At 48.2% G+C, this 25470-nt stretch overlaps 3 protein-coding genes and 1 non-coding gene across 7 annotated transcripts in view; 1 reads left to right on the top strand and 3 right to left on the bottom strand.

The window, feature by feature from the left end:
• Positions 1-925: 925 nt before the first annotated feature.
• Positions 926-20565, bottom strand: LOC122374416 (mitochondrial uncoupling protein 4-like). 4 transcript variants are annotated; one of them, XM_043353183.1, is made up of 8 exons: positions 20329-20565; positions 8976-9078; positions 8031-8095; positions 7012-7193; positions 5560-5682; positions 5002-5199; positions 4420-4512; positions 926-3948 (listed from the first exon to the last, which is right to left on the bottom strand). In XM_043353183.1, exons 2-8 carry the CDS (start codon positions 9067-9069, stop codon positions 3774-3776), a joined length of 930 nt encoding a protein of 309 aa, XP_043209118.1. In that variant the 5' UTR covers positions 9070-9078; positions 20329-20565; the 3' UTR covers positions 926-3773. The 4 variants fall into 4 exon arrangements, with proteins under 4 accessions (XP_043209118.1, XP_043209108.1, XP_043209085.1 ...); XM_043353173.1 differs by lacking the exon at positions 20329-20565 and adding an exon at positions 12594-12749; XM_043353150.1 differs by lacking the exon at positions 20329-20565 and adding an exon at positions 12224-12257.
• Positions 4884-4957, bottom strand: Trnai-aau. The gene has a single exon. It is a non-coding gene; the product is annotated as a tRNA-Ile (tRNA).
• On the bottom strand, positions 17909-19087 carry LOC122374422 (histone H1-like). Its single transcript, XM_043353192.1, has one exon. The coding sequence runs from the start codon at positions 18817-18819 to the stop codon at positions 18178-18180; it is 642 nt and encodes a 213-aa protein (XP_043209127.1). The 5' UTR covers positions 18820-19087; the 3' UTR covers positions 17909-18177.
• Positions 20566-20679: 114 nt separating the features above from the next.
• LOC122374406 (dynein beta chain, ciliary-like) overlaps positions 20680-25470 on the top strand; it is an 80702-nt gene continuing 75911 nt past the window's right edge. Inside the window, exons 1-7 of the mRNA XM_043353139.1 lie at positions 20680-20812; positions 22749-23021; positions 23626-23792; positions 24105-24224; positions 24474-24550; positions 24774-24910; positions 25211-25363. Coding sequence (XP_043209074.1) covers positions 22799-23021; positions 23626-23792; positions 24105-24224; positions 24474-24550; positions 24774-24910; positions 25211-25363 — 877 coding nt within the window. The 5' untranslated portion in view covers positions 20680-20812; positions 22749-22798. The remainder of the gene's footprint in view (positions 20813-22748; positions 23022-23625; positions 23793-24104; positions 24225-24473; positions 24551-24773; positions 24911-25210; positions 25364-25470) is intronic.

Here is a 25470-nt window from a genome sequence, read left to right as displayed (position 1 = left end):
TCGCTCCTCACCTGACTCACTCCCGCCTCACTCCTCACTCTGACCCTATGGGGGACGTTCGGCTTCAACTTATTGAGCCAACAATTCGTCCCTGCGCCATAGTAGCATCGTGTCCAGCCAGCTACCGGCGGCGCTTCGAACATCTCCAGGGCGTACAACGGGCGGGGAGGGTGAGAGGCGGGTGGGGAAAGGTTTTCAGGGGTGAGGGGCTGCTCGTTTGGTATTGTTTGATCGATGACTGTTGGGTTGGCCTCAGCTTGGTCGTATTGGTGGTTCGTCTTGGTGGATGCGGACAGGATTTTCGGTTCTAAAGTTTGCGCTTTGGTGGTATCAGTAGCGGTTCTTGAGGGTTGGATCTCAGCATTCTCAGCGTCTTTCCCCGACGTGGGTTCCACATTCTTGCGTTCTTGATCGGGCACCGGTTCAGTTTCCGGCGACTTCGGCCGCCAGGAGAGATGAAGCTCGTATATTCCCGCGTGGAGACACTCGATGGTTAGGTGATTATCGTTCTCACTCATCGTGCTCACAATTGAACTCACTGACTCACTCCTAACTCGGGTTGCCGCCTCCGACAGACACCAGGCTCTGGTACAAGCTGCTCTAGTACCGTACCGGCAAGCGACTAACCCCAGACAGAGTAAGGGAGGAGTTGGACAGAGAGAGGGGAGACAGGACGGACATCGACCAAACAAGACCCCGCTGAGCCCACCTCACTGACGAGGCACACTGAGTCGACGGGTTTCTTTCACAGCACGTAATGTGATTTTTGTTCGAATTTCTCGCCATCTCCCGACGTGCATATTCATACTGTGCGTGACACCCGAGGTGATCCATGTTTTCGCCACGATTAAACGAAATTTAGACCGCATTGACATCGATGTCGATGTCCGTTATTCCGCAGCAGTCAACAGTAAAACACGAGTCATCCTATCACACCACAATTTATTGCACCATGTTCGAACAACAGCCATGCATTTTCGCGGCGCCATCAATAGCGTGCTATAAAACAGCACGATTTTCAGATCCCATACCTCACTGGTATCTCTCTCCACTAATTTACATCACTGGGGCGTGCGCTCCCCACGACATTCATACTAATACATGGCTACCCTTCCCCTACTAATGTAGACGCTCAGTACCACAAAATACATATTATTCCGGGCGACACACCGACATGCGACAACCGCAAGTGTCACGGCCTCACTAGATCTGCATTATTTCACAGGATCGACGAGAAATTGTGCTCCGCTGAGGGCTGAAGTCACGGCACAAGACATCAACGGACGATCCGGGGCGCGGGGGGCGACCGAGTCGCAAAGCCCCATGCTAAGGGGGCATTCGGGAGTAACATGGCACGTAAGAGGGCGCACATCCACAACGGTGGTCCCGGGTTCGACTCCCAACAGGCGCAACTTTATAGATTAATCACTGGTGTAATTTAGTAAGGTGAAATAAAAGAACGCTAACACATATCGCAACTAAAGCACATTCACTGTGCGTACGCAGTACGGATTTCATTTACACAGGTTCCATTTTTAATACCATTCAATGAACGACTACATAACTAGTGAACAACACCTCTCCATACGTGTCGACGTGTGCGTTACTCGAATTTCAAGTCATGCCACCGCCTCACATTACATCAGAGTTCGCCGTAAGTCGTAACAGCAAAACATTCATCCTAACACCGGCAAAGGGCCCACCACCACGACACTTACACCAAACACCGGCAAATATGCGTAAGAAACTATGGTGATATCACGGTTACATCTCGCTAAATTTTCACGGACATCACACCCAACCGTTCCCACCTGATATCCGCGCCCCTTCTCGAGTGAGTTTCCTTCCACCAGAGGCACCTTTACTCCGGTGAAAAGTCCAAGGAGCCGAGCGGGACGCCGTGAGTTCCCATCCCCCCCACGCCAGCGAGTGTTCCTTTCGGCGATCTACCCTGAGAGCTAAACTTGAGCTAAGTGAGTGTAATACTGTCCTATCTATCCACACCATAGGGTTAGTGTTAGTGAGGCGAACCCCGGCCCTATCCACTTCGGTTAAACGGCAGCGCTTTCAAACGGCAGTTCGATGCCAACATCAATTACATACGAACATCCAACTCAGTGACGTTAACTTTTCTCAATTTCTTGCGTCATCAATCACACCGGGCTTTAAAGACTCTATAAGAGCCATCGACACGTCATGCATTCACACATCAATAGGTGGGTCCGTGTTGCGATACTTGATACTTTGAAAAGACAACTGAAACTATTGAATTAAACTTCATACCGAAGATTAAATGCCAAAAAACACAAGCTACAAACAATGAAAGAATGGCCAACTAGAATTGATGGCCACGAATCGAGTTGATCGCGTCAGCACCTAATCAAAAATCGTGTCAAGGTCCTCGCTTCGCATACATTATCGTTCACAACAACAGTCGGGTTAGTTATGACCATAAACTTTCGTAGATCGATTGACATTAGTGCTAAGGTCAAACTTAAATGAGCATACTCTATAGCCTCTACTTAATGGTCATTTGTCAGCAGCCCTATTGGAATTAATGGGATGGAGCTCGTTAATTCCATATGCACTTAATAATTGATAATGGGGCGCCTTCAGTCAACAGGGGGTCTGTACAACACTAATTTGAAGAACCACAGAAAAATAGGCAATGTGAGAGCTACACAAAATAACTGATGTGAGGAACTACAGAAAAATGGTTATCAGCCCCAAAAGCATGACCGATTGAGTCCCAAGTTCAAAAGTCATGTCGCATTCAATACACTACAAAAAGTGCTCTCTGCTCTGGCCATTTCGCTCACCAGCGTCCAACTTCCTACGCGAGGTCGCGAATCCAATTATGCACGAGCTTTTCGCCAACCCCACCGACTATCACACAGCACCGAATTCTTTCCGGTGAATTGATCACACGCGAATAAGTCCCAATGTACTGACATCAATCGATATGAATAAACAGTACATGGTCCGTGGATAAGATCTCAAATGGTCGTGCCGTGCGTGTGAGTTTGTCACAGCGGCTCACAATAAGATCCATAACCACACCCAACCGGTCACCATCCACTAACGATCGTTCCAAGAGCATAGCCTCTTCTGGCATAAGACTGGCTTCAGGGCAATTTTCTGCCCGGGGGCTTACTTTCGCCTTCCAGTTTGCCCTTCCCGTTTTCTGGCCGACTTTCGTCTAGACTGACCTGACCTCAGGCTGACCTGAGCTGACCTGACCTCTCGTTCACAACGATAAACCACCGCCCAGAATAGCGAACAACACGACGGCGAAGTGCTCCTGCTCGGCTCTCAGTTCTTGGTCGCCTGCTGATAACTGGATATGTGCGTAATGTGCCATCGAACGCAAACACAGGCTCCTTGCCAGTCAGAACGTCCGCTGATCTCTCGTCCCTGCAATCTCTACCTCTGAAACTTCGCGTCTCCCTCACATCCCTCACTGGTCTCTGCTCCTGTTGGCCTTCCTGCTGGTTTGGCGGTGCGAGGAACTCTCGTCGGCTACAGACTGACCTCCAAGCCTCTCGCTAAGGGACAAAGCCTCCCGCTCTCAACACCAGATGACACCACAAGACCCTGGCCAAATGGCGTCTGTGTCATACTGTCCTTCCACCAGCCGCCTTTCTTTCTTCATTGCATCACTCACTCACTTATCTGCCACTCCCTGCCATCCCCTCATCCTCTCTTATCACCGGTTCGCTTCTCCAGCGTCCTCTATGGTCCTGGCTCTCCGTCCATACGTCATGAGCGTTCTGCTAGAAGGTGGGCGTGCCGAAGAACTTCCGCATGTTCTCATAGGTGAACCAGAAGGTGAGGCTCCAGGGGGCCATGCGCATCCAGCAGGGCAGGAAGCCTTTGTACATGGCCAGGAGGCCCTCGGAACGCACCAGGTGGATGAAACAGTCGATCGAGTTCCGGTACAGAAGACCCCTGGGGGGCGGAGAAAGGACGCAGGTCAGCATCGGAAGACACCAACACTGGACGAGGGCGTACGTAGGCGTAAACAAAAATAAGAACTCATGGGAACTAAAAAAGTACCGGAACAGGAGTGACAGTAACCAAGAGTGCAAGAAAACTCATTTGTGATCGGCTGTGTGACTTTGTGCACTGCAGTTCTATACTCTGTTCCGTTTCAAGTTTGCAGCCGAAGTGCCCTGCTGAAAGCAGTGCGTGATTTCTGTATATACAGCTCTTACATTTTAAGACGCAAATTCTTGAACGGAGGAGCGATCTGCCGAAGAAACTCCGACTGCAAGCTTGATATAGAACAGACTATAATATTCCTGGTTGACTCCTGTCATGACTCGCACACAATATCCCTGTAGTGTTCGGATATGTGACACTAATCCCCGTAACTCTCGCCTCCGCAGTTGACCTCTGTGAATTGTGACACGCACTCACCTCCCATGATGGTCGGTGGGTTGGTTCATGACACGGGTCTTGACCACGTCGGCCGGCGTGCCCAGTGTCGCAGAGACCAGACCCGAGCACGCGCTGTCGGACAAAGCGGAAACACGTCAGAAGGGTGGCGCGGGAATCATGGCGAAACACATCAGCGATTAGAAGTACACATTAGCCTCACCGGAATAAAGAATCTGAATCTGAATCTGAACACAGCTGTAAAACGGTGGCAAGTGGGATAAAAATCAATTTTGGTATGACTTGAGACTGCTCCGTTTGATATAAATATTGCGTTCACGAAATCAAAGCTTGTCTAGCAACACCAGACACGCCTAAGGTGCGTCTAACGCCCCGATCGATCACAAATAAACGGTTCACACAATAAAACTAAGTAGCAGCCTCTTGGACCGTTTCACAAAGCCAGGGGCCAGAGATTGAAAACGTCGACGCGAGGTCGAAACGAATGGCCAGTGTGGGGGTCGAACCCACGACATTCGCGTTATTAGCACGACGCTCTAACCAACTGAGCTAACCGGCCGGCGGCACACCGAACCCTCCTCTAGCATGACCACCAAAGCTCACCTAGCCAGAAAATGCGTCAGATGGTTGTCCCCCAGTGACGTATTTCTGACCAGACGGCCCTTGACAGAGTCATAGGTGGTGAGATCGCCGAGGTTGACGAGTGCCGAGCGCTGTACGTTGGGAACACAGCCCTTCCATAAGCTGCGGACACCGCCCTCGCTGATAATACGCTGGAACGCGTGCCGCGCACTCAGCACTCTGTAAAAGACAGTAGGAGTGTGAGAATGAGCACTTAACACTCTGGAGACTCACTGAGTGAAAGCATGATGGTTGGTGTGATAAGGTATACAAGCCACCACGTCGTGCACCAAGATACAGAGCCTAACAGCAGCAAGGGACTTGCTATTGACACCCCAGTTCAGTGTTTTCTAAATTCTAAACCTTACACCTTTTAGAGCATATAGTCAGTGTGGTTCTTCTCAACACAAACACAATATATCCTGCCATCACTAAATCGAGCACAAAACACCAGTGTTAATAGCTCGCATTTTCCATTTACTTTTAGTCACAATCCCACCGTTCTGAGGTGGCGGGACCATGACATCAGAGTTGTCTCACCTGGGCTTTTGTCCGAGCAGTCGCCGCCGTCCCTCCATCTGCATCTGAACTTTGACGAGGTCAGCCGGCGAGGCGAGTAGCTGTCCGGTACCTCCAGCCAGCAGGCCCCCTAACGCCGCCTGCCTGGGATAGACACAGACAAAGACACATAAGTACAGACAGACACAGATACAGACACACCAGTACAGTAATCCGGTACCTCCAGCCAGCAGGCCCCCTAACGCCGCCTGCCTGGGATAGACACAGACAAAGACACATAAGTATAGACGCAGATACAGACACATCAGTACAGTAATCCGGTACCTCCAGCCAGCAGACCCCCTAACGCCGCCTGCCTGGGATAGACACAGACAAAGGCACATCAGTACAGTAATCCGGTACCTCCAGCCAGCAGGCCCCCTAATGCCGCCTGCCTGGGATAGACACAGACAAAGGCACATCAGTACACTAATCCGGTACCTCTAGCCAGCAGGCCCCCTAATGCCGCCTGCCTGGGATAGAGTCAGACACCGACACATAAGTACAGACACAGGTACAGATACATCAGTACAGTAATCCGGTACCTCCAGCCAGCAGACCCCCTAACGCCGCCTGCCTGGGATAGACACAGACAAAGGCACATCAGTACAGTAATCCGGTACCTCCAGCCAGCAGGCCCCCTAATGCCGCCTGCCTGGGATAGACACAGACAAAGGCACATCAGTACACTAATCCGGTACCTCTAGCCAGCAGGCCCCCTAATGCCGCCTGCCTGGGATAGAGTCAGACACCGACACATAAGTACAGACACAGGTACAGATACATCAGTACAGTAATCCGGTACCTCCAGCCAGCAGGCCCCCTAACGCCGCCTGCCTGGGATAGACACAGACAAAGGCACATCAGTACAGTAATCCGGTACCTCCAGCCAGCAGGCCCCCTAATGCCGCCTGCCTGGGATAGACACAGACAAAGGCACATCAGTACACTAATCCGGTACCTCTAGCCAGCAGGCCCCCTAATGCCGCCTGCCTGGGATAGAGTCAGACACCGACACATAAGTACAGACACAGGTACAGATACATCAGTACAGTAATCCGGTACCTCCAGCCAGCAGGCCCCCTAACGCCGCCTGCCTGGGACAGAGAGTCACATTCAGTAGAGTCACCAGCCACAAGAAACGTTCATGATCAGCTATATGACATGTGAATCCATTCCACCATCAGGCGGTCCCATCTTCTTTTGTTACGTAATGGTAACATAGAGTTCCTTCAAACGGTTCCCAATGTCGCACACACCTTCCCAGCTGGCTGAAGCTAGAAACAACGACCGCCGGCGTCTTACTCACTTCGAATAAAATGACAACAGCCAATACAATTTTTTTAAACATCACAGTTCGCAAGGCAAAAAGAAAACTCTAGGCTTCTTCCCCTCTCCACCCCCCCCCCCCCCCCGACCCCCCTGTCGTCTTACCACACGGGCAGCGAGGCGCCCTCCTCACGGACTTGGTTTCTCATCCACTCGTATCCGTTCATCCTCACACCGGTGTAGATGACATGTCGGAAGACGGCGGGGGTAATACCCTGCCACAGACAGAGTATACCCTCCTCTCGAACCACTCCGAGACCGGTCCTGAACAGACCGCGGTACGGCACCTGCCGGGGAGCGGGCGGCAGGGGCAGTCAGAAAATGGAGTCAGCGGACAGCAGGACACTTGCAACAGAAGACAGCACTTTTAGTCAGTGTAGTCACAGTTAGCGTAGAGATGACGGACACGATACGACATCGGCATGAAAAGACAGAAGACGGTTTCCGTTCCGATAGTAAACTTGCGAAAGTTCACACACTGAGTCGCCACATATATTTAACATCGTCCACCACGGCACCGAAAGCGTCGACAAACAACCATCGAGCATGGCGTAGGATCGCGAAGAAATTTTGAAGGCTTCATATTATAATGAGGGGAGAACAACTCAACTGATCACAAGGAACTAAGACGAGAGACGAAACAGTGTTTGAAACATCTACCAAACATGACAACTGTGTCCGAGGCAGGAGAAGGGAAGGAAATGTGTGTTCGCGAACAAACTAGCGTTAAAGCATTTCATCGATTTCCATGTTGGCAACGTCCTTCTCGAGAAGACTGGCTAGCTTCGCACATATGTACAATATTGTACATACGGTATTCACAAACGAATGGTAGGTAATGGGACCACGCAACGACACGCAAATCATTATTATGTTCCAGCACATCATTTCGTTAATTTGACGACACCTAACCTTTGCACTCGAATGTCTCTAAAACGCCATCCAAATATCCATCACAATTCCCACAAATTGTACTTCTAAACCACATAACCATAAACTAGACACAAACCCCACACACACAACACGAGTACATGAGCTTTCAGGACCACAAACACACAGGGGCCTACACTTCCAACAGCTTTTCACAGCAGTGTTCACAGGGGTGGGGCGGGCCGTAGCCTTACCTTGCTATCGGCCGACTCGCCCTGAATCTGCAGCCGGGTCTTTGTCAGATCCAGCGGGTAGGTCGCTGAAAATGAGCCAGTGACACACTCACCATCGCCAAACACTCGCAACAACGCGACGGCCCAGCCAACGAGCCAGCAAAGACACTCGCAACAGCGCATCGGCCGCCACCGGCGGACCAAACGAGAAACAAGCAGAGCGCAGATCGGTATCGAGGAGAAAAAGGAAAAGGCCAAGCACGGAGAAAAAGGCCAAGCATGAGGTCGTGTCGGCAATGAATCGTTGACACATATAGCCGCCTCGGTCAGCTAGGGGCGAGGAAGTCACACGCGCCGGCGGCACGCTAAAGAGGTGTTGAGGACTCACTTCACAAGACAAGGATATTTGTTTCCTAGGAATGTGTTGATTACATAAATCGTTTTGAAATAACTTGACGTAAGCGACTTTTGCCGTGAAAGTAATTTACTTATCTTCTTCGAAACGATGCCGATCTTCGGCTTCGATTAATCTATTTGAAGTTCGTTATTTGCTATGAACAACGCGTGTGGCACGTCTGGTAAAACTCTCATAGGTTTCAAAACTACACCTTACTTATACGACAAGTAGAGACAAGTGTATCTCTCGCTCAAGTCTCAAGTGACTGCTTGAAACCTGAAACAATAGCATAGATATTGCACTTCACTCTCCAGCATTCAAACATTTGTTTTCAAATAAAGTCAATTTACAGGTTACTGGGATGAAAGTCTCGATGACGTTTTTTTCCGCTCCTATGCAAAAGGTATTCTGTACACCCTTCCCGAAGCCAAAAGCGATAAAACTACCTTACCCTACGAAAAATCGCTCGCCACCGTGGTTCATATACAGAGGTGAAGCGACTCTCCCAGCGGCCCACTGGCCGTCAGGCTGGAGTGTGGCCTAGACACATGTGTCGGGGCTCGACTTACCGAACTCCGCGCAGGACGCTGCTATACAGGAGAGGAGGTATTTGAACCAGACGGCATCCGCAGTGCCGACATCCACTATCTTAGTGACGGCCATCTCGGCAGCCTGGAAACAGAACGGGGCCGGTCACTGTTTCATTCTAAAGTCAATAGCGTTAGCGGTAAAGGCATGGGTTAGCTAGTAGTTAGCCAGTACTATCTAATCCATGCTAACGAAATTCGACAAAGATCATTTAAACACGTACACTGAGCTATAGACCAGAGCGTGATGACTTCTTTTCGGTGACCTTAAGTAATCATTTTAAAAAGAAGAAAACTGGGCGCCAGGGTGAAAGCCACGGATACCTTTCGAAGACCTTTCGAAGAACAGCTCCGAGTAGCGATGAGATGTGTCGAATATTTTAAATGACAAGGGCAAGGGGTCTTCTGTTTGGCGTGCTTTGTTCAGAATGATAAAAGCATGGATAAATATTCTGTTTAAGTATTTTTCGAGCATGCAACTCAGAGGACAATCATTTCATAACCGGGAAAAGGATATCAATCAACAGCAATCAGAATATAAATAGAAAGTTGCCCTTGCGAGGTGAAGGCTCAAGGCTGATGAAATAATCTCTTGATTTTTGGAGTCCACGTGATGTTCTCGTGGAATCATTTAAACAGGGTCGCAAATGAATACTCGGAATACCTACTCAAGTTAACTGCTCATTGTAGAACAAACAGTGCAAAACACATACCTAACGTATCAAAAACTTCTGCCAGAAATGCAACTAAACAGCACACTAATTTAACACGGGCAGCACATTGGGGCTGAATGAGCTGTAACAATCGCCTTCAAATGGACGGAAATAAGACGTCTGGAACAAATTTGTGCGGAGAAATGTAACATCTAACATGCGATTCGCGTGTCTTTTCCCCTAACCATCATCGTTGCCATCGGGACCACTAGCTATTGACGTCGATCAGTCATCCTTGACCTGGCACCGACTCTATTATTTTGCTAAAATGTCGAGGCGCAGCTTCTGAGTGGCAATGACTGGCATTACATTGTCGATGGTCCTGAACCTAGGTCACAAGAAAATTAGAAGTTCGGACTACTTTAATGCTGCGAAAGCATGCAGAGAAACGGGCAATTACTACCAAGAAAATGCCACGATGCGAATGATTACACAGTACGACTACGTCGATATGCCAGACATTCCCCAGTAAGTTGCTGACAACAAAACAACGAACAACTCGACATGAACACAGTTTGACAAATGCTCGTCACTTCTGTCACATAAAACTCTTATCTCAGTCACCTTCATCTAACCAGGGCTTGGCTAGTTAAACCCCCACGCACCCCTTGGCTCTCACTGACAGCAGTCTGACGGCCGTCTGACAGTTGTCTGTTGCCAGTTTGACCTCAATCTGACCGCAGATCAGCCCGTCACCGTCCCGGCCGCGGCGTCCGTCGCCAGCGGCCATGTTGTGATAGGCGCCCTTTGTTTACGATAAACTCGCCACGGCCCTGGCTGGCGATATCCAGAGATGTCATGAGCCGTGCTCAGCCCACGGTGGCACGGATAGCGGGAACGGATGGTCACCGTGGCACAGCTTACGGACAGGCGGCACGGACAGGACAGACTCGGCACGTGGAATGACGCACCCGTCACGGCACGTAGCATCCCGCAGCCGTCACGGCGCGTGGTATGACGGAGCCGTCACGAGCCACCACATGAGCGAGGTGACGAGCCAAATGCTGCCACTCCCGGGATTTAAAGTCGCGGCCGGTTACAGAGCCAAAGGAGAAGGCAGAGAGTGGGAGAGAGAGAGAGAGAGAGAGAGAGAGAGAGGGAGGGAGGGAGAGAGAGAGAGGAGAGAGAGAGAGAGAGAGAGAGAGAGAGAGAGAGAGAGAGAGAGAGAGAGAGAGAGAGAGAGAGAGAGAGAGAGAGAGAGAGAGAGAGAGAGAGAGAGAGAGAGAGAGAGATGTGCTGCGAGTTGGGAGCAAAAAATATGTTATGCGTTATAAAGAGAGTGCATTAGAATGTGAAGTTTAGGTTTCAGGTTCACCTACCATATCAAGGAACCTAAAGATTCCAATAGAAAACCTGACTTGAGTGACTTTCGTTTTGTTAATAAGCTATATGTACTATAGATCGATGATCAGACAAAATGTCAAAGCACTATGGTCCAGTATTTTGAACATTCTTTTCACATGATTTAGGGTCCTAGGGCTGACTTCAAAATATTACATTTCAAACATAATTAAAATTAGGCCATACAAAAGATAAAATTGAGTACATAGTCATATAGTCAGAGCACCTATTTAATGTATGCACCAAAAATACAAATGAAATTTTAAGTTTTCTCATAAAATATTACTTTTTCTTAAAGATGAGTGGCCTGTAAGTTGTGAATGGAACTTCTTTGCACATACTACTCAAACTGCATGTGTGCAACTACATTGAAGCCACCATATTTGGTGTGTACTGGATTGAAAACATAATTCATGGAATGCAGTTGTCCTAAAAAATACAGATATGTGTTTTACAGATAGTATGCTTGTAAGTTGTAACATAATACATTGAGCCATCCACTGAGGCCCAACTCATTGGCAACAGCCTGTCACCGTATCATTAGCCATGCAAACTGAGGTGCAAGACCTACTCAAACTTCAAAGACTACCCAACTACAATGCTAATTGCTAGCAATAACAAGAACAGCTAATATTTCATGTACTCTACATTTACAATAGATAGTTCAGAATAACACCTAAGCAAATGGAAACATGTCAGCTAAGGTTGAAAGTGGCGATGTAGTTGACAGTCAGAGCAAGGTTAGGAAAGAGTGGTAAAATAATGCTCATACTCTTATAGCCATTAGCTAGGAGATCAGAGAAAATAAGGATGAAAAATAAACAATACAGGATGATAAAAGCTTGAAGGTATTGAACTCATCATAGATTTTGAACCTCATTTTATGTAGCAAAAATGTTCAATTGCAAGAGTCAAATTTTTGTTCTTAGAAGGGGCAAAACCCACCTTCAAAAAAGTTAATGCCAAAAAAGTTAATTAAAAAGTTATTTATAGTCACCGTGGTTAATGCATTGGCATAAAAGTGATGCGCCGTGGTTCAGAAACATTAAAGCCACCAGAAAAATATTCACTGGATTTCAAGACATTACACTTTAACTTTTGTTTAATGTCATTTGAAAGCAATAATTTGGCATCCTAAAGTGCTGCAGATGCTGCGCACAAAGCAGTATACACCACCATGTTTTACTGATGGAGATGAAAGATGAAAGAGATGGCCAAAAGGTGACCTGGCAACTGATCTTGCATTAGCTTCAAAATAAGTAATATTTTCACCTCATTCTATTCCCTCAGTAAAGAATATAAGGACATAAACAGTGCAGGCAATGCAAGTACGCATAGGAGGTAAAATTCAAATCCTTTTCGAGTTTCGACCTATGCACACAGGCGACACGACAAGCTAGATATCTTTCAATTAAATATGAAATTAAATATCTTTCAAGTAGACAATTTTCAAACCTACCAGTCAGACAAATTAGAGAGATGGCCGGGTAAGCGACCTGGCATGCAATTAGGTGGCAATTAGCTTCAAAATGAGCAATCTTCTCACCTCAGTCTATTCCCTCAGTAAAGATATATACAGTGCCGGCAATGCAAGTACGCATAGGAGTTAAAATTCAAATCCCTTTCGACCTATGCACACGGGCGACGACTGATTACAATTACTGAAAGAATAAAAAGTATGAGAAGAAATCGACCAATACAAATAAATCGACGAAAAACAGTGCGAAAAACTAACGGAAGTTGGCGTCATCTGTTGTCACATTTGCGCCTTTTTTGTCGCCGATTTCTATCTTCATAAAGTACTGCAAAATTAGTTTGCAGCGATTTATGTAAAACATCAAAATGAAACATATAATGAAATAATTATCAATAACGCAAAACTGAGTTCCCTGGGTATCAATATTTGTATCTTTACTCAAACTATAACAATTCTCATTTTTCAAAGCAGAAAATGAAGTATACCTAAACATTTGTGCAAGTTTACGACTGTATGCGTACCGCATCGTCAACCAAGTAGGTTTATCCGTATCTATAGGTTCACTAGGTAGTAGATGTCCGTCTAAAACTCCAGAAGCGTGGTTATATATTAGTCTTTCTGATGTCATTACTCATAGGACCGAAATAGCTTAAATACTATTATCTTTCTTTTGCTAGTTGCTAGTTGCTACTTGCTACTCATGATGCAAGGGCCCAAAATTTGAAATGAAAGCAATATGACTTGTATTGTAAGGCGCCAAGTAAGCAGATAGGCACGGTAATTTAATCTATGTGCACTTATGTCCGTCTCTGGCTAAAAAGGGCGCGAGGGCAGAATGTATAATTATATCAGGTACACATTTTTAGGAGAGGTTATTCTTTCTATGTTTCTATTCCGCATAAGAGAGCGCGGCAATTTATACACACCCACCATCAGGGCTGCGGAGTCGATGGATTTTCGGCGACTCCGACACCGACACCGACTTTCAAAAACCAGCTCTGAGCTCCGACTCCGACTCCGACTCCGGGCAGAATTGTCGACTCCGAGCGACTCCAACTCCCGACTCCGACTCCGCAGACCTAGCAGGGCTGCGGAGTCGACAGATTTTCGGTGACTCCGACTCCGACTCCGGCTCGGGTTTCTAAAATCGACTCCGACTCCGACTCCGACTCCGGTCACAACTGTCGACTCCGACCGACTCCGACTCCGACTCCGACTCCGACTCCGCAGCCCTGCCCACCATCGTCCCGGGACGGGTTCGGGGTAACGCTGTGGCCAGAACCGAAACGTTGAAAGTATTAAGTAGTAAGTACCGGGCAATATAAAGCTTTCCTTACATAGTTGTTTCGGCTCCAAACAAAACGATCTTGGCTAACAAAAGAAGCATTGTGAAAACGAATTCTACAAGTTACAACGACCTACCTATTATATACTATATAGGAACCTAGGCGCATTACATGGCCGCAGGCCGATAACAAATAACGAAGCATGAAATCCAACATTTGTTTGGGTTAAAGCATGCTGAATATTTTAATTTATTTTGATTGAACAGGTTGGTGCAATAGTTACCTACCAACCCGTTTCGCTTTTCGAAGCAAACGTCTGTTCAGTTCAAAGTTAAGAATCGAGCGTTGGGCTCGGGGCTATTCCCATTGCAACGTGCTAATGGCTAACGGCCTTTGCTTATATGTCGTCATGCTCATCACCCTATTCACCATTGCAGGCTGTCGGCGACAGCTAACGAACGACGCACACGTTAACTTGTTTGCTAAATTCAACTAACAAGCTTTGAATTAGTGACCTTCATATGCAGGCTCGACAGCATTATTGTTTAACATTGAGTCGGCCGATGAGGCATCCGCTTTAGACGAGTTGAGCTGATGAATGGCTGCGGATGATATTGGTGAACGTCGCACGGCTTCACAATTCTCACCAAAAGGGGTGAGAGTGGGGTGGGGTGGGGTTGGGGGGGGGGCTGTCATGCAGGCTCGTGAAGGTGTTGTTGTACCGCAGCAATCATCCTGGCCCATTAACTGGCAGAGGCAAATGAGCAAAGTGGCGTGCCATATAGCAGTATCGCTGACCTGGCGTCGCAGGCCACTTGTCTTTTAAATTGACTGTTTTGCACCCGTTGATGGCGCCTTGTTCTTGCGGTAGGACGATGCCCTGTACCAGCAATCGATAACCGTTCTTTTAAAACATCCAACTGACCACGCACCCTCCCAGTCGCCTCTGAACGTCCGACGTGGCGACATGAACATGAACTCGGGCGTCACAAAGTGCCTTCAGCTTCTGCTGAAGACAGTCTTTGTGGCGCTGAAGCTTACCTGCGCAGCAGGACTCGTCTGTCTGGTGAGCCTAGAAATCGCCGAGTTCATCGCCGGCGAGCTAATTACGACTACTCAATACCTGAACGGCCCGCCGAACCCGAAAATCAGCTTCTGTAACTCGTTCTTCATCCCGCACGAGGCATGGAACGAGAGCGTCTCCCCGCGGGACCTGTTCAACAGCCTGCGGCCGGACGCTCAGCAGACGATCCTCTACTTTGACAGCATTGACGAGGATGAGGAGACACCAATCCTGGCCGGACTCAGCGACGAAATCCACTACACGATCCCGAACAGACTGGATGTCAACGACCGCGGAATGTACATGACGTACTGCCACCCACTCTCCTCTGTCCAGAAGACGCGTCACGCCTCCTCTCACCAGCTGAACGTGGCTCTGCGGAAAATCTCCAACACGGCCGCTGTCATGTTCCACCCTGGTGAGCTTCCTCGCTCGGCCCGCTACCTGGACGTGCCGGTGGTCGTGACGCAGTACAACCTGCGGCCCAGCGTGGCCGAGGCGGTGGTCTCGGTCAGCTGGGGCGAGTACCGCCGCCTCAACCGACCCGACGCGCCCTGCTCCGAGGCTGCCGACGTCTGGAGCTGTCCAGAGCGCTGTCGGATGGAGCGAGCCGTGCGAGAGGTCAACTGCGCGCCGTTCTTCCTGCTGGACCTTCTCTCCGACATCCAGACAGCCTCCAGTTCGGGTTCTGGAATGGTCCCTCTGCAACCTTGTGACACCCTCCAAGAGTTCACCACGTTCCACCGTCGCTTCCACGAGGTCATCGACGACTGCGACTGTCCACGTGCCACGTGTACCACGACCTCTGTGAACCTGGATGTCACACCGCGACGCGACGCCCGCTTCAGCGACTTTGAGCTGCGAACCCTGCTACTGTTCCGACGCAGAAACGTCGTGAGCACAACGGAGCACCCCGCGATGACCTGGACCTCTTTTCTGGCCGACTTTGGCGGAAACCTGGGCCTCCTGCTCGGCGTATCGGCGCTCACCGTCGTGGAGGCCCTTCAGCATCTGCTGGAGAAGGTGGTGGCCAGAAACGCGACCGGCGCCATGAAGAACCCGAACGGAAGTTCCGACGACCGCGATGATCTTCACACCCGAGACGGCAGATACCCGATGTCCCTCAGCGGCTTCGGAGGAATCACAAAAGGCCTCAAGGACGGAAAGGAAGACGTGTGGAGAGGCGGGAGCGAGTTCTGTGGCCGTCAGCGTCACCTGGTCGGTCCCGGGATCATAGTCACGCCTCGCCGAGAGATCCCGCAGATCCTCCCCGAAAACGGCGGAGATAATGGAACGACGGCCAGTCGACGTGGCTCAGGGGTCTTCACCCTGACAACAGTTGAGCTAGGCTAAGTTCGGCTGAGTCCCGCTAAACTCCGGTGAATTTTGAGTTGGTTGAGTTGAGTATAGCACGCTAAAGGTTCTTAAAGGGACCCTCCCACCTTCAAAAAAGTTTATGAATTGGCATGAAGGTGATGTCGCTCGGTTCAGAAAGAGCGAAAACGAATATCTACCAAATTTCATTGAAAAATATTCACCGGTTTTCAAGATATAGACTTTTACTTTTGTTTACTTTTTGGGATCTCCGCTGTTCCTAGCGGCTTTATTTAAAAGTGCGGCATTTGTTGCGCGCAACGCAGCATATACCACCGCGTGCTACAAAACGTTTTAGTCAAACATTTAAAAATCGTTAGATATCTGCGCTGACGTCACACATTCAGAGGGGTATTCCTATGCATTAGCCCCTCTGAATCAAAATGCTGCAATTTTGAAATTCAATATTTCCGATTTAAGGCATTTCTCGATGTTGTGAGTGCCGAAACCGGTAATTGTGAGCCAGGGACCCCATTTTGGCTATCTCAACTCAAATCTAATGTTAAGGTGGGAGGGTCCCTTTAAATAAGTCCGCACATATTTTATTTTCGGGCTATGCTCGATCAACAGTAAGGTTATCGTGCAGGCGATAGTTTCGCTTTAGTGATGCTGTTTCACGATATAGATCTTGAGTTATCTCTATATGCGTAATTTAATGTAGGTACCTATTATATGTACCTCTTTATTTGTTTATTTTAACATACTTGCCGAAACACACAACAGCTTGGTGTTAACCCAATTAACTCATTAAACAAGAAAAAAGTGGAAAGATGTAGACGGCGGCATTCAGCTAAAGCCGAGTGTCCGGGATAATCGCACGATGAATGGAGCACATGTATCCTATCCGTTGTGTAATAGTTCGCACCCGGAGGATGGATGAAAGACTCAACGATAGCTGAAATTGGATGCAGATAAAAACCAAGGCCCTAAAAGATAAAAAAGATATGTGAAGGTGAGCTAAAAAGTAGCTAAGCGAAGAGAAATAGGAAATGCATTTAGTTGCCTACTTGTAACTTAATTTATACCTAAAACAGCTATTTGCTTACTTATATTACGTGCTCGTTTCACGAGTCTTATTTTAATCTGGAGTAAAAAACCTACTCATAGAAAAAAATTAACATTTTCAAAAAAAAAATAACATTAAAACGTAAACATTATATTTAAAACATTTTTAAAGTGCATAATTAAAATCTAAGTTTTCGCTTCTTTGCAGGATTCGCGTACATTTATGTCGAATGCGGAAACGTCTATGTATGTCGACCCGTGAAATAAACAAATAAATATATACCTTTACGAGTAATTTCCCGGGAACTGGGACAAATCAAGATTACTTTACTACTCGGACAAATGGCGGTACCGATAGGCATATCTTTAACCGTTTAATCTTTTTCAATCGCTTTTACTGGTGATGCACGACCACATAATGCGAAGTTACGATGCAATAAATGCACTTCTTAGTTTTCTGGATCATTCATCCTCATCTCTAAGGAGTTGCGTGTGCGACGTCTTCTCGTTCGGATGCGACTCTGTACCCTGATGACCACCATCCATTCGTATTCTCCCGCCCACCAAATACAACCTTTATCTCACTTGTTATAATTAAACTTATGTACCTCTCGCCCATTCCCGTGTCCGTATTCCCTGTCCCAAATACAAGAAAATAGTACAACACGCTATTCTTTATTATCATTAGAACAGCTTGAGCTGGAGAAAGACGGGCAACTGGCTTTGTCTTTCACCGTTCACGAGCGCATTTTGACATGATTCACAGCACGCGAAGCAACCGCACCAGCGGCTCGGGCGAGATCTTTCGCACAAATGTAACAGCACGTTTGACGCACGAACAAAATGTATGACTGGTGGCAGATAGCATACAATGGTATTTACACTGGTCTTTGTACACTTGAGCGACACAAAATAAAACACCGATTTACGCCTTTTTCGCTGCCTTCTTGGGGGTCTTCTTTTTGGCGAGAGCTTTCTTCACAGCAGGCTTCTTGGGCGTCTTCACCTTCTTCGGTGACTTGGCCTTCTTCGGCGACTTGGCCTTCTTCGGCGACTTGGCCTTCTTTGCCGCGGCAGCTGCTGGTTTCTTCTTCGGGGTCTTCGCCTTGGGCTTCTTTGCTGCTGCCGGCTTCTTGGCAGGGGACTTGACTTTGGGCGCTTTCTTCGGCTTGGGAGAGACCTCCACCTTCTTCGCCTTGGGCTCCTTTCCGGCCAGCCGGTAGCGTCCAGACAGGAGGTGAGACTCGCTCTGGCCCTTGGGTCGAGTCAGCTTACCGGCAGCCAGTCCAGCGTCGAAGGCACGCCGCAGCATGTGACGCAGCATCACCGGCTGCACCTTGTACTCCGCCAGGATGTACTTCTTGATAGCCATCACTGAGACACCTTTAGGGTCCGTCTCGTGAGCGATCGCCTTAGTGATCATCTCCAGCGTAGGCGGGTGGGTCGGCTTGGACGCCTTCTTCTTGGCGGCACCTCCCTCCTTGGGCTTGCGGCCTTTCTTCGCTGGCGCTGCAGCGGGTGCAGCAGCAGCAGCAGCAGTAGTCGCAGCAGGAGCGTCGTCAGACATGACTGGTTTGCTGAGCGATACGACACAGACGGAGCGTGATCCACTCACCACGGCGGCTGGCTTACGTTTACGTCCGGCGCGGCCGAGGACAGGCTTTTATAACCTCGGCGCGGACGGCTGTCGGGCCGCCCCGACTGCGGTGGGCGGTCGGCCGCCAGCCGCGAGCCGCGAGCCGGCAACTGTGCTTCTGATTACGAAAAATCGCTCATTTAGTATTATCAACGCCATATGAACGAAATCTGGGTCCCTGTGTCGATTGACAGAATATTGAGGCACGTGCAGAATAAGTTTATAAGACGTCGGCTCATTAGCAAAGCATTTGCAAAGGCTTAAACAGATTATTGCTAGTGTCTGAAAAATCATAACATTGGAGATAACGTCGAATTTTGGAACCAAGACAGACTGAGAACAAAAATATGCAACACCATTCGAAACAACAAATATTCAGCTACAAAATCGCCGAGTATCGTCATGTTACCCCTCGTCAGTCTTTCCGTATACGAGTTTAAGTTGGCCCTCTCACAAGCACATTCGAGCCGATTTCCGCGTTTTCTGTTGGAGCCCGTCCAAAGTGAATACAGCGAATAAAACAAAGGTGACAAGTTTTACCACCGAACATATTACATCAATAGCAAGGTATCGATGAGCCCTATCGCTTGATACCGGTTTGTTCCTGGTTGAATGTCACGCAAACGCTCAGCAGCCTCAGACATTCACCGTTGCCTTCAGCCTGCGTCGGCCGCCGCGAGTCGATTCCGTGACGTATGTCGCCGCCGAAGCACGATGAATGTTTGAAGCTTATGAACAACTCATGATATCCAGAGATAAACAAATTGCATAACTATATGAAGCTGGGTCATCGCTTTCATTTGGGACAACTTTATAGTCTGTTGATCAATGTTTGTAGTTTTATCAGGTGAATTTCTATCCCATCGAAAATATAAAGACTGGCCCGACACACACTTCCTGCAAGCAAACCGAGCTACGAATAAAGGTGATGCATAGAAGGGCTCGTCGTGGCATTTAACGACCAACGAATGATAGTTCACACCGAAAGTGAACTTCTGTTGTATGTACGTACAGCGAATAAAGAGCATGCACTCAGATCTTTTGCCCAAATACGGTCATATTTGAGCTCGATTCGTGACTCGTCAGATAAGCAGGATGGTGTGTGCTTAGCGGTACAGCTGGATTATAGCAGGGATGCTGTATCGCAAAGCCGTCTTATCTCAACACACCAAAAGCTTAGTCAGACCTGCACATGGGAACTTGTGTTTCCTCCAATCGCTTGCATTAGTTCCTCCGGCGGCAAGCCAAACATCTCCCCTTCACGTGGCCCCCCACAGACGGCTCGGTGGTCGGGGCCCGGGGGCCAGGAGGGAAGCCCAGGCGGCCAGGCCGGCCGGCTGGTTTTACGCGCGAGGGTCTGCAGCGGTGTGATTACTAAATAGGTATGCACTTTATGCATAAATGCATTGCCCGTTCACATCACCTCTAAAGCATACTTACATTTGGAATGTTTAAAGCTTCCTATATAGCTTCCATTTCTTCACTCATTTTGATCAACGGTATGAATAATTCTATGAAAGAAATTCAAGTTTAGATGATGGATTTGACATGCATCACTGCACCTCCAATTCAATATCTCTATCCACTCCTCATCGAATCATGCAGGACAATTGTTATTATTTATGATCGTCATAATGGTACATTTACACCATTTACATGCCTACAATGCATTTCAAACGTTTACCTGTCAAACAGAAAAAAATCTTCTATTTGGCAGCACCTCGTCGCCATGGCAACGTTCTGTAACTATGGCAACCGAAACTCGGAAGCAGCCATATTCACAGCTGATTCAATTATGCGGCGGCGTCTGGTTTGCGGTGAAATGCGATTAGGTTTTGCTAAAATAATTGTAATCTTTGATTATCCGAGGATATAGAATAGCGACAATATGTGCACCGAAGGATGCTGTCGTTCTGACTAAAAGGTAAGTGAATTCCTTTTAGAGATTTATAAAATAGGTTCAAAACAAAAATGAACTCTTGGATGTTTCATGCTTGGACTGTGGAGCAAAGCCATATAGTGGCATCTTGCAAGTCTTTTTGATGTTTCAAGTAGTTTGTAGCTTGTGCTGTTATATATAACTATCGTTGGGCATTGACATCCACTAGGAAAAGGCATTTTTATATTACGTGACGACAAATAATGCATTACAATGTTATGCATATCCTTTCCTGTCGGCTGTCGGTTTACCCAAGGCCCTAGGTTTACCTATACGGACCGAGAAAGCGATACAACTTTCGCTGACCCGTTCCGTCGGTTTGCAAATCAAAAGGTTGTGCCGGTAATATGCATGCAAACCTAAAAACGCGTTGGTACGGATATCTGTAAGAATCTTGGGTACGGATATGGGATGACGTCTGACGAGTGACGGCATGTGCGGAGCCGTAACGATGGAGCTTCTTTATGAACGATCGAACAATGGATCACATCGGCAAATCTCCTGATCTAAACATTTTCCTCATAAGTCATAGCTCAAGCAACAGCGTAACGGTGCGACACGAAATACACCGTGTCGTCCAGACCAAGGCTGCAGGTCCAGACTGCAAAGTATGACAATCTCGACGAGATTTCATGGGTGTGGGGCAATACGTCGCTGCGACGTGCGGTACGGATCTACCGTGGTGTGGCACGCAGAATTTGCGTGGAGCGGAGCGGGTGCATTCTGGTACTGTACTGATATCTGATGCTGGTGAACTATTGTCAAGAAAAAAGTGATGCACAGGAGGCATAACGGGGTCTACCAGGGAAGATTTTGATCTTTTATTGCAGTTTTGTCCTGTCACATGTGCAGATATATAAATTCTGTAGCAAGAAATGCAGGTCCTGTTCAGTGTTCAGTTCGGGCTAGTGCTGATTTGTCACCCTAGCCGGTGCGTCTCGTCGACACCATTGCCATGTTTTGCATGACAAACAACAACATGCCCAAATTTGCATGTAACAGGGTGGGATTCAATTGAACTCGCTGTGCATTTAACTCGCTGGCGTGTCGTTATGCTGTGCTAAAATTTCGACCTCGGGTGTGGAAAAGTCGGATCACTAGGTTACGATACGAAATAAAATGAAATTATAATAAGTAGTGTACTATTATAGCGTTTTAAATTCATAAAAAGTCACCTGGAATGCTCTTCCTTGTTTTTTATTTACGCCAGGTTTTAACACTCGATTATCTACGATTAGCCAGCGTGCTTCATTTTACGAAAGGTAAACATAACTTAGCCAAGCTATTGAACAGGTATCACACCCGTGAATTTACAAATGCCGCACCTTCCGCTACCCAAAGACAGCGGATGTCTTCTGTACCACCGAGTGCGTCGCCCGAGGCGGGGCTCGTTTGGTCAATAGTCGCAGGTCTGGGCTGGCTGGGCGGGTCGGGCCGCCGAGCCGGCCCAGCTCGTCGTGTTCGGGCGCTGAGGTCGGTTTGTGCCGGAGCATACCTATACTCGGTGAGAAAGAACAGTGGCAGGTTCGGACGTGTGAAGGGGGTGATCAGGTGGTGTGGAGGCGGGTTGTCGGGGGTAAATTGGTAAAATATTGAGTGGTGCTGTGAAGAGGTTTTAGTGCCCAATACCTATCGGACAGACGGTGCTGGTTCCGAGAAAAGCTATACCATTCCATCCGGCATCCGCACTTCTTATATAAAACGTCTTATAAGAAGTGCAGGATTGTGCTAATGTGAATCCGTCTCAAATACCTCATTAAAACATGAAAATATATAATAAATATATATAAATATATAATAATTTGTTTGCGAATTATACAGACAAGCAGCCTATTTCAGTTATTTGAATACCTACATGATTTTTACAGTTTTTATCCTACCGTTCCCCAATTTAACGCCTCTCGGTCTCACACCACGTCAGCGATAACCGGGCGCTGAGAGCAGCACACGGTCGGCGTCGCTGCCGTTACGATGGGCGGCGACGACCCGGACCATCCGGCCGCGTCGGCGTCGGCGTCCGCCGAGGACGTCGACCCGCGCCTCGACTTCCTCTCCGACTATATCAGCAAGAGCCTGCGCGTCAAGCTGGAGAAGTGGCAGAAGATGATGTCCTCGACGGACACGCGTGCCATTATAATGGATTTTATTGACAAGGACCAGCAGGAGCTTCTGGTGATCACCCAGACCAGCGCAGGTGAGTGCGGCGATGGGGAGGAGAGGATGAGATGGAGGAGAGAGAGAGAGAAAGAGAGAGAGAGGGAGGGAGAGAGAGAGGGAGAGAGAGAGGGAGGGAGAGAGAGAGAAAGAGAGAGAGAGAGAGAGAGAGAGAGAGAGAGAGAGAGAGAGAGAGAGAGAGAGAGAGAGAGAGAGAGAGAGAGAGAGAGAGAGAGAGAGAGAGAGGGATAAGGAAGAAGGAAGGAAGGGAATGAGAGAGAAGGCAAGCGAGAGAGACGGAGAAATGGCTAGCTTTCTTCCGTGTCCAGACAATGACGAAACGGGATGAGTGGATTTGGGCAGAGTCCTCATGGGTCCTGCTAGATTTTTTTTTTTTTGTCGCATTAGCAAACAATAAGGCAATTAGGCACGCCATTTTTAGCGTAGACATTCGGCGAAACAAAATATTTCTAACAACGAAGTAGCATTTTATTTACTTATCGGTACTTGCTGCAATTTGAAAGAACACGAGAAGGGATTATTGCTTTATTAAGTGCTGGGTGCGACGCATTTCCATAAAAGTTTACGTTCCACGCGCGAAAACATATGACGAACCATTGACGTTGCACCACGCCGTGCCTCAGGCGGTCTGGTCCCTATTAACGAGTTTCCGGCGGCACCGAAAGCCAAGAGTATCTACTTCCTCAAACGTGAGAAGAAACCACTGCCCAGGAAGGACATTCACGAGGCGCTGATCTTCGGCGATCTCTCCAACAACCCGCTCGAGCAGCTGTCCGTGCTGGTGGAAAACGTGAGTGTCCTCGGTGGTGGTAGGATCGGGTCATCTCGTTTGGGCCTTTTGAAAAAACCATAATTATTTGCTGTACCCTCAAAACTTGTCTGATTTGCTCTCGTAAGCTTTGACTTCTTCGACCTTTGCGCCTTTCCTTTCGGGCTTTTTCAGCTCGTCCCAGAACAGTAAAGGGAAACTTGGTCAGCATTTATTTTATGCGTCACTTAGTTAATTTTCTGTGTCACTTGAGTTCATATGTGAAGAAGGAATGTATATACGACGTGGAGAAAACGCAAAGAAATTATTGCATTTTTGTTAATCGTCGTACAGGTGATGGTTCCGCTGCTGACGAACCCGGAGAATCAGAAGGGCTGGCCCAAGGTGGTCTGTCAGGACGTGGAGAAGCACATCAACGAGCTGAAAGGCACCATCTACAGGATGGTCGGACAGGTCCGTGTGGGAACGTGATGTAATTCTAGTGGCTGGAGACGTTTTAGTCGTTCAAGGTTCGTAGACCATGCATTCTTTTGTTCACTGATCGCAAAATATCATGGTTGCAAAGGTTCGCTGCGTGCTTACGAGTAAATCTTGTGAGAGACGATAATTATAGACATTCAGTGAAAACCCGGCTGTTATCATTGTGCCATTTTTTCCGTGTTTAGCCTGTGATGTGTAATTTGATGCGTTTGTTTGTGCCAGATCAAAGGAAAGACGCTGCTGCCGATGCCGATCAACCGAGACCACGTGGCAGAGGCCGAGAGACGCGCTCTAGAAAAGTAAGGCCAATTGCGAAAATAATATGCAGATGCATTGCTTCCGTAAAATACCATACTTTCACTCATTTATACGTACAGCTGAAGAACGCAAAAAAAACTCCGTCTAGCGTCTCGGACCATTGACATCGTACCTAATTATACAATGCATCGGTTATAAGACGACCATAAATATACCCTCACACGTCACCACTACTCTGCTCCTCGTCCCCGTCCTGTCCTCCAGCGGCGAGCTGGTGGACGTGGAGCTGAAGGGCTCCATCGAGTCGATGGTGATCAAGTGGAACACGCAGGTGGACGAGGTGCTGAAGCGCGACTCGGCGGCGGCACTGGTCGGTGGCCAGAGTCCCGGACCGATGGTCGGTGAGTTGGGACATAGCGAGTGTGACGCGCGAAACGATGAAGGTAGGTGATCGATTAGTAAAAATGGGAAAAAGACAGGGAAGAGGGAGGAATGGAAAGACGAAAAGATAATGAGAGAAGAATCATGCTTGAACGGTCAGTGCAACATGCGAGTTCTAGGATAAAAATGCCGCCGGGCTGCATAATGACACAATCTCGGCCCTGACATATATGATGGCGATCTTGGCGTCTCGGAGGCAGTCGCTACAATTCATATTAAAAGTCCCTTTCTCACACATCCCCCACCTCTCTCGTCCGCAGAGATCCAGTTCTGGAACAGCCGCTCGGAGAACCTCGAGTGTATCTACGACCAGATGAAGGAGGGTGACGTCAAAAAGATGGCCATCATCCTGGAACAGTCGCGCTCCGCCTACTTCCCCGCCTTCAAGGCCATGTTCAGAAACGTCGTCTCCGGTAGGGAGTGGGATGAGGGTGATGGACGGGGAGATAGGAGATGGGGAGAGTCATCAGAGGGCATGTCGAAGGAGAGTTTTTTTTTTTTTTTGGTGGTAGGTTTTGAC

Source organism: Amphibalanus amphitrite, unplaced genomic scaffold, assembly GCF_019059575.1.
Source record: "Amphibalanus amphitrite isolate SeventyFive unplaced genomic scaffold, NRLGWU_Aamphi_draft 000039F_arrow, whole genome shotgun sequence".
NCBI lineage: Eukaryota > Metazoa > Arthropoda > Thecostraca > Balanomorpha > Balanidae > Amphibalanus > Amphibalanus amphitrite.
The sequence above is the reverse complement of the archived record's forward strand: the minus strand, read 5'-3'. Positions and strand labels throughout refer to the sequence as shown.

What these genes read in the sequence shown, in the direction of transcription:
- LOC122374422 (XM_043353192.1), bottom strand. Translation starts at nt 18,819, where the DNA reads ATGTCTGACGACGCTCCTGCTGCGACTACTGCTGCTGCTGCTGCTGCA.
- LOC122374416 (XM_043353150.1), bottom strand. An exon ending in CTGCTCGGACAAAAGCCCAG is followed by an intron (nt 5,200 to 5,559) that starts GTGAGACAACTC and finishes TGTCTTTTACAG; the next exon opens with AGTGCTGAGTGCGCGGCACG. An exon ending in CCCACCGACCATCATGGGAG is followed by an intron (nt 3,949 to 4,419) that starts GTGAGTGCGTGT and finishes TCCGCCCCCCAG; the next exon opens with GGGTCTTCTGTACCGGAACT.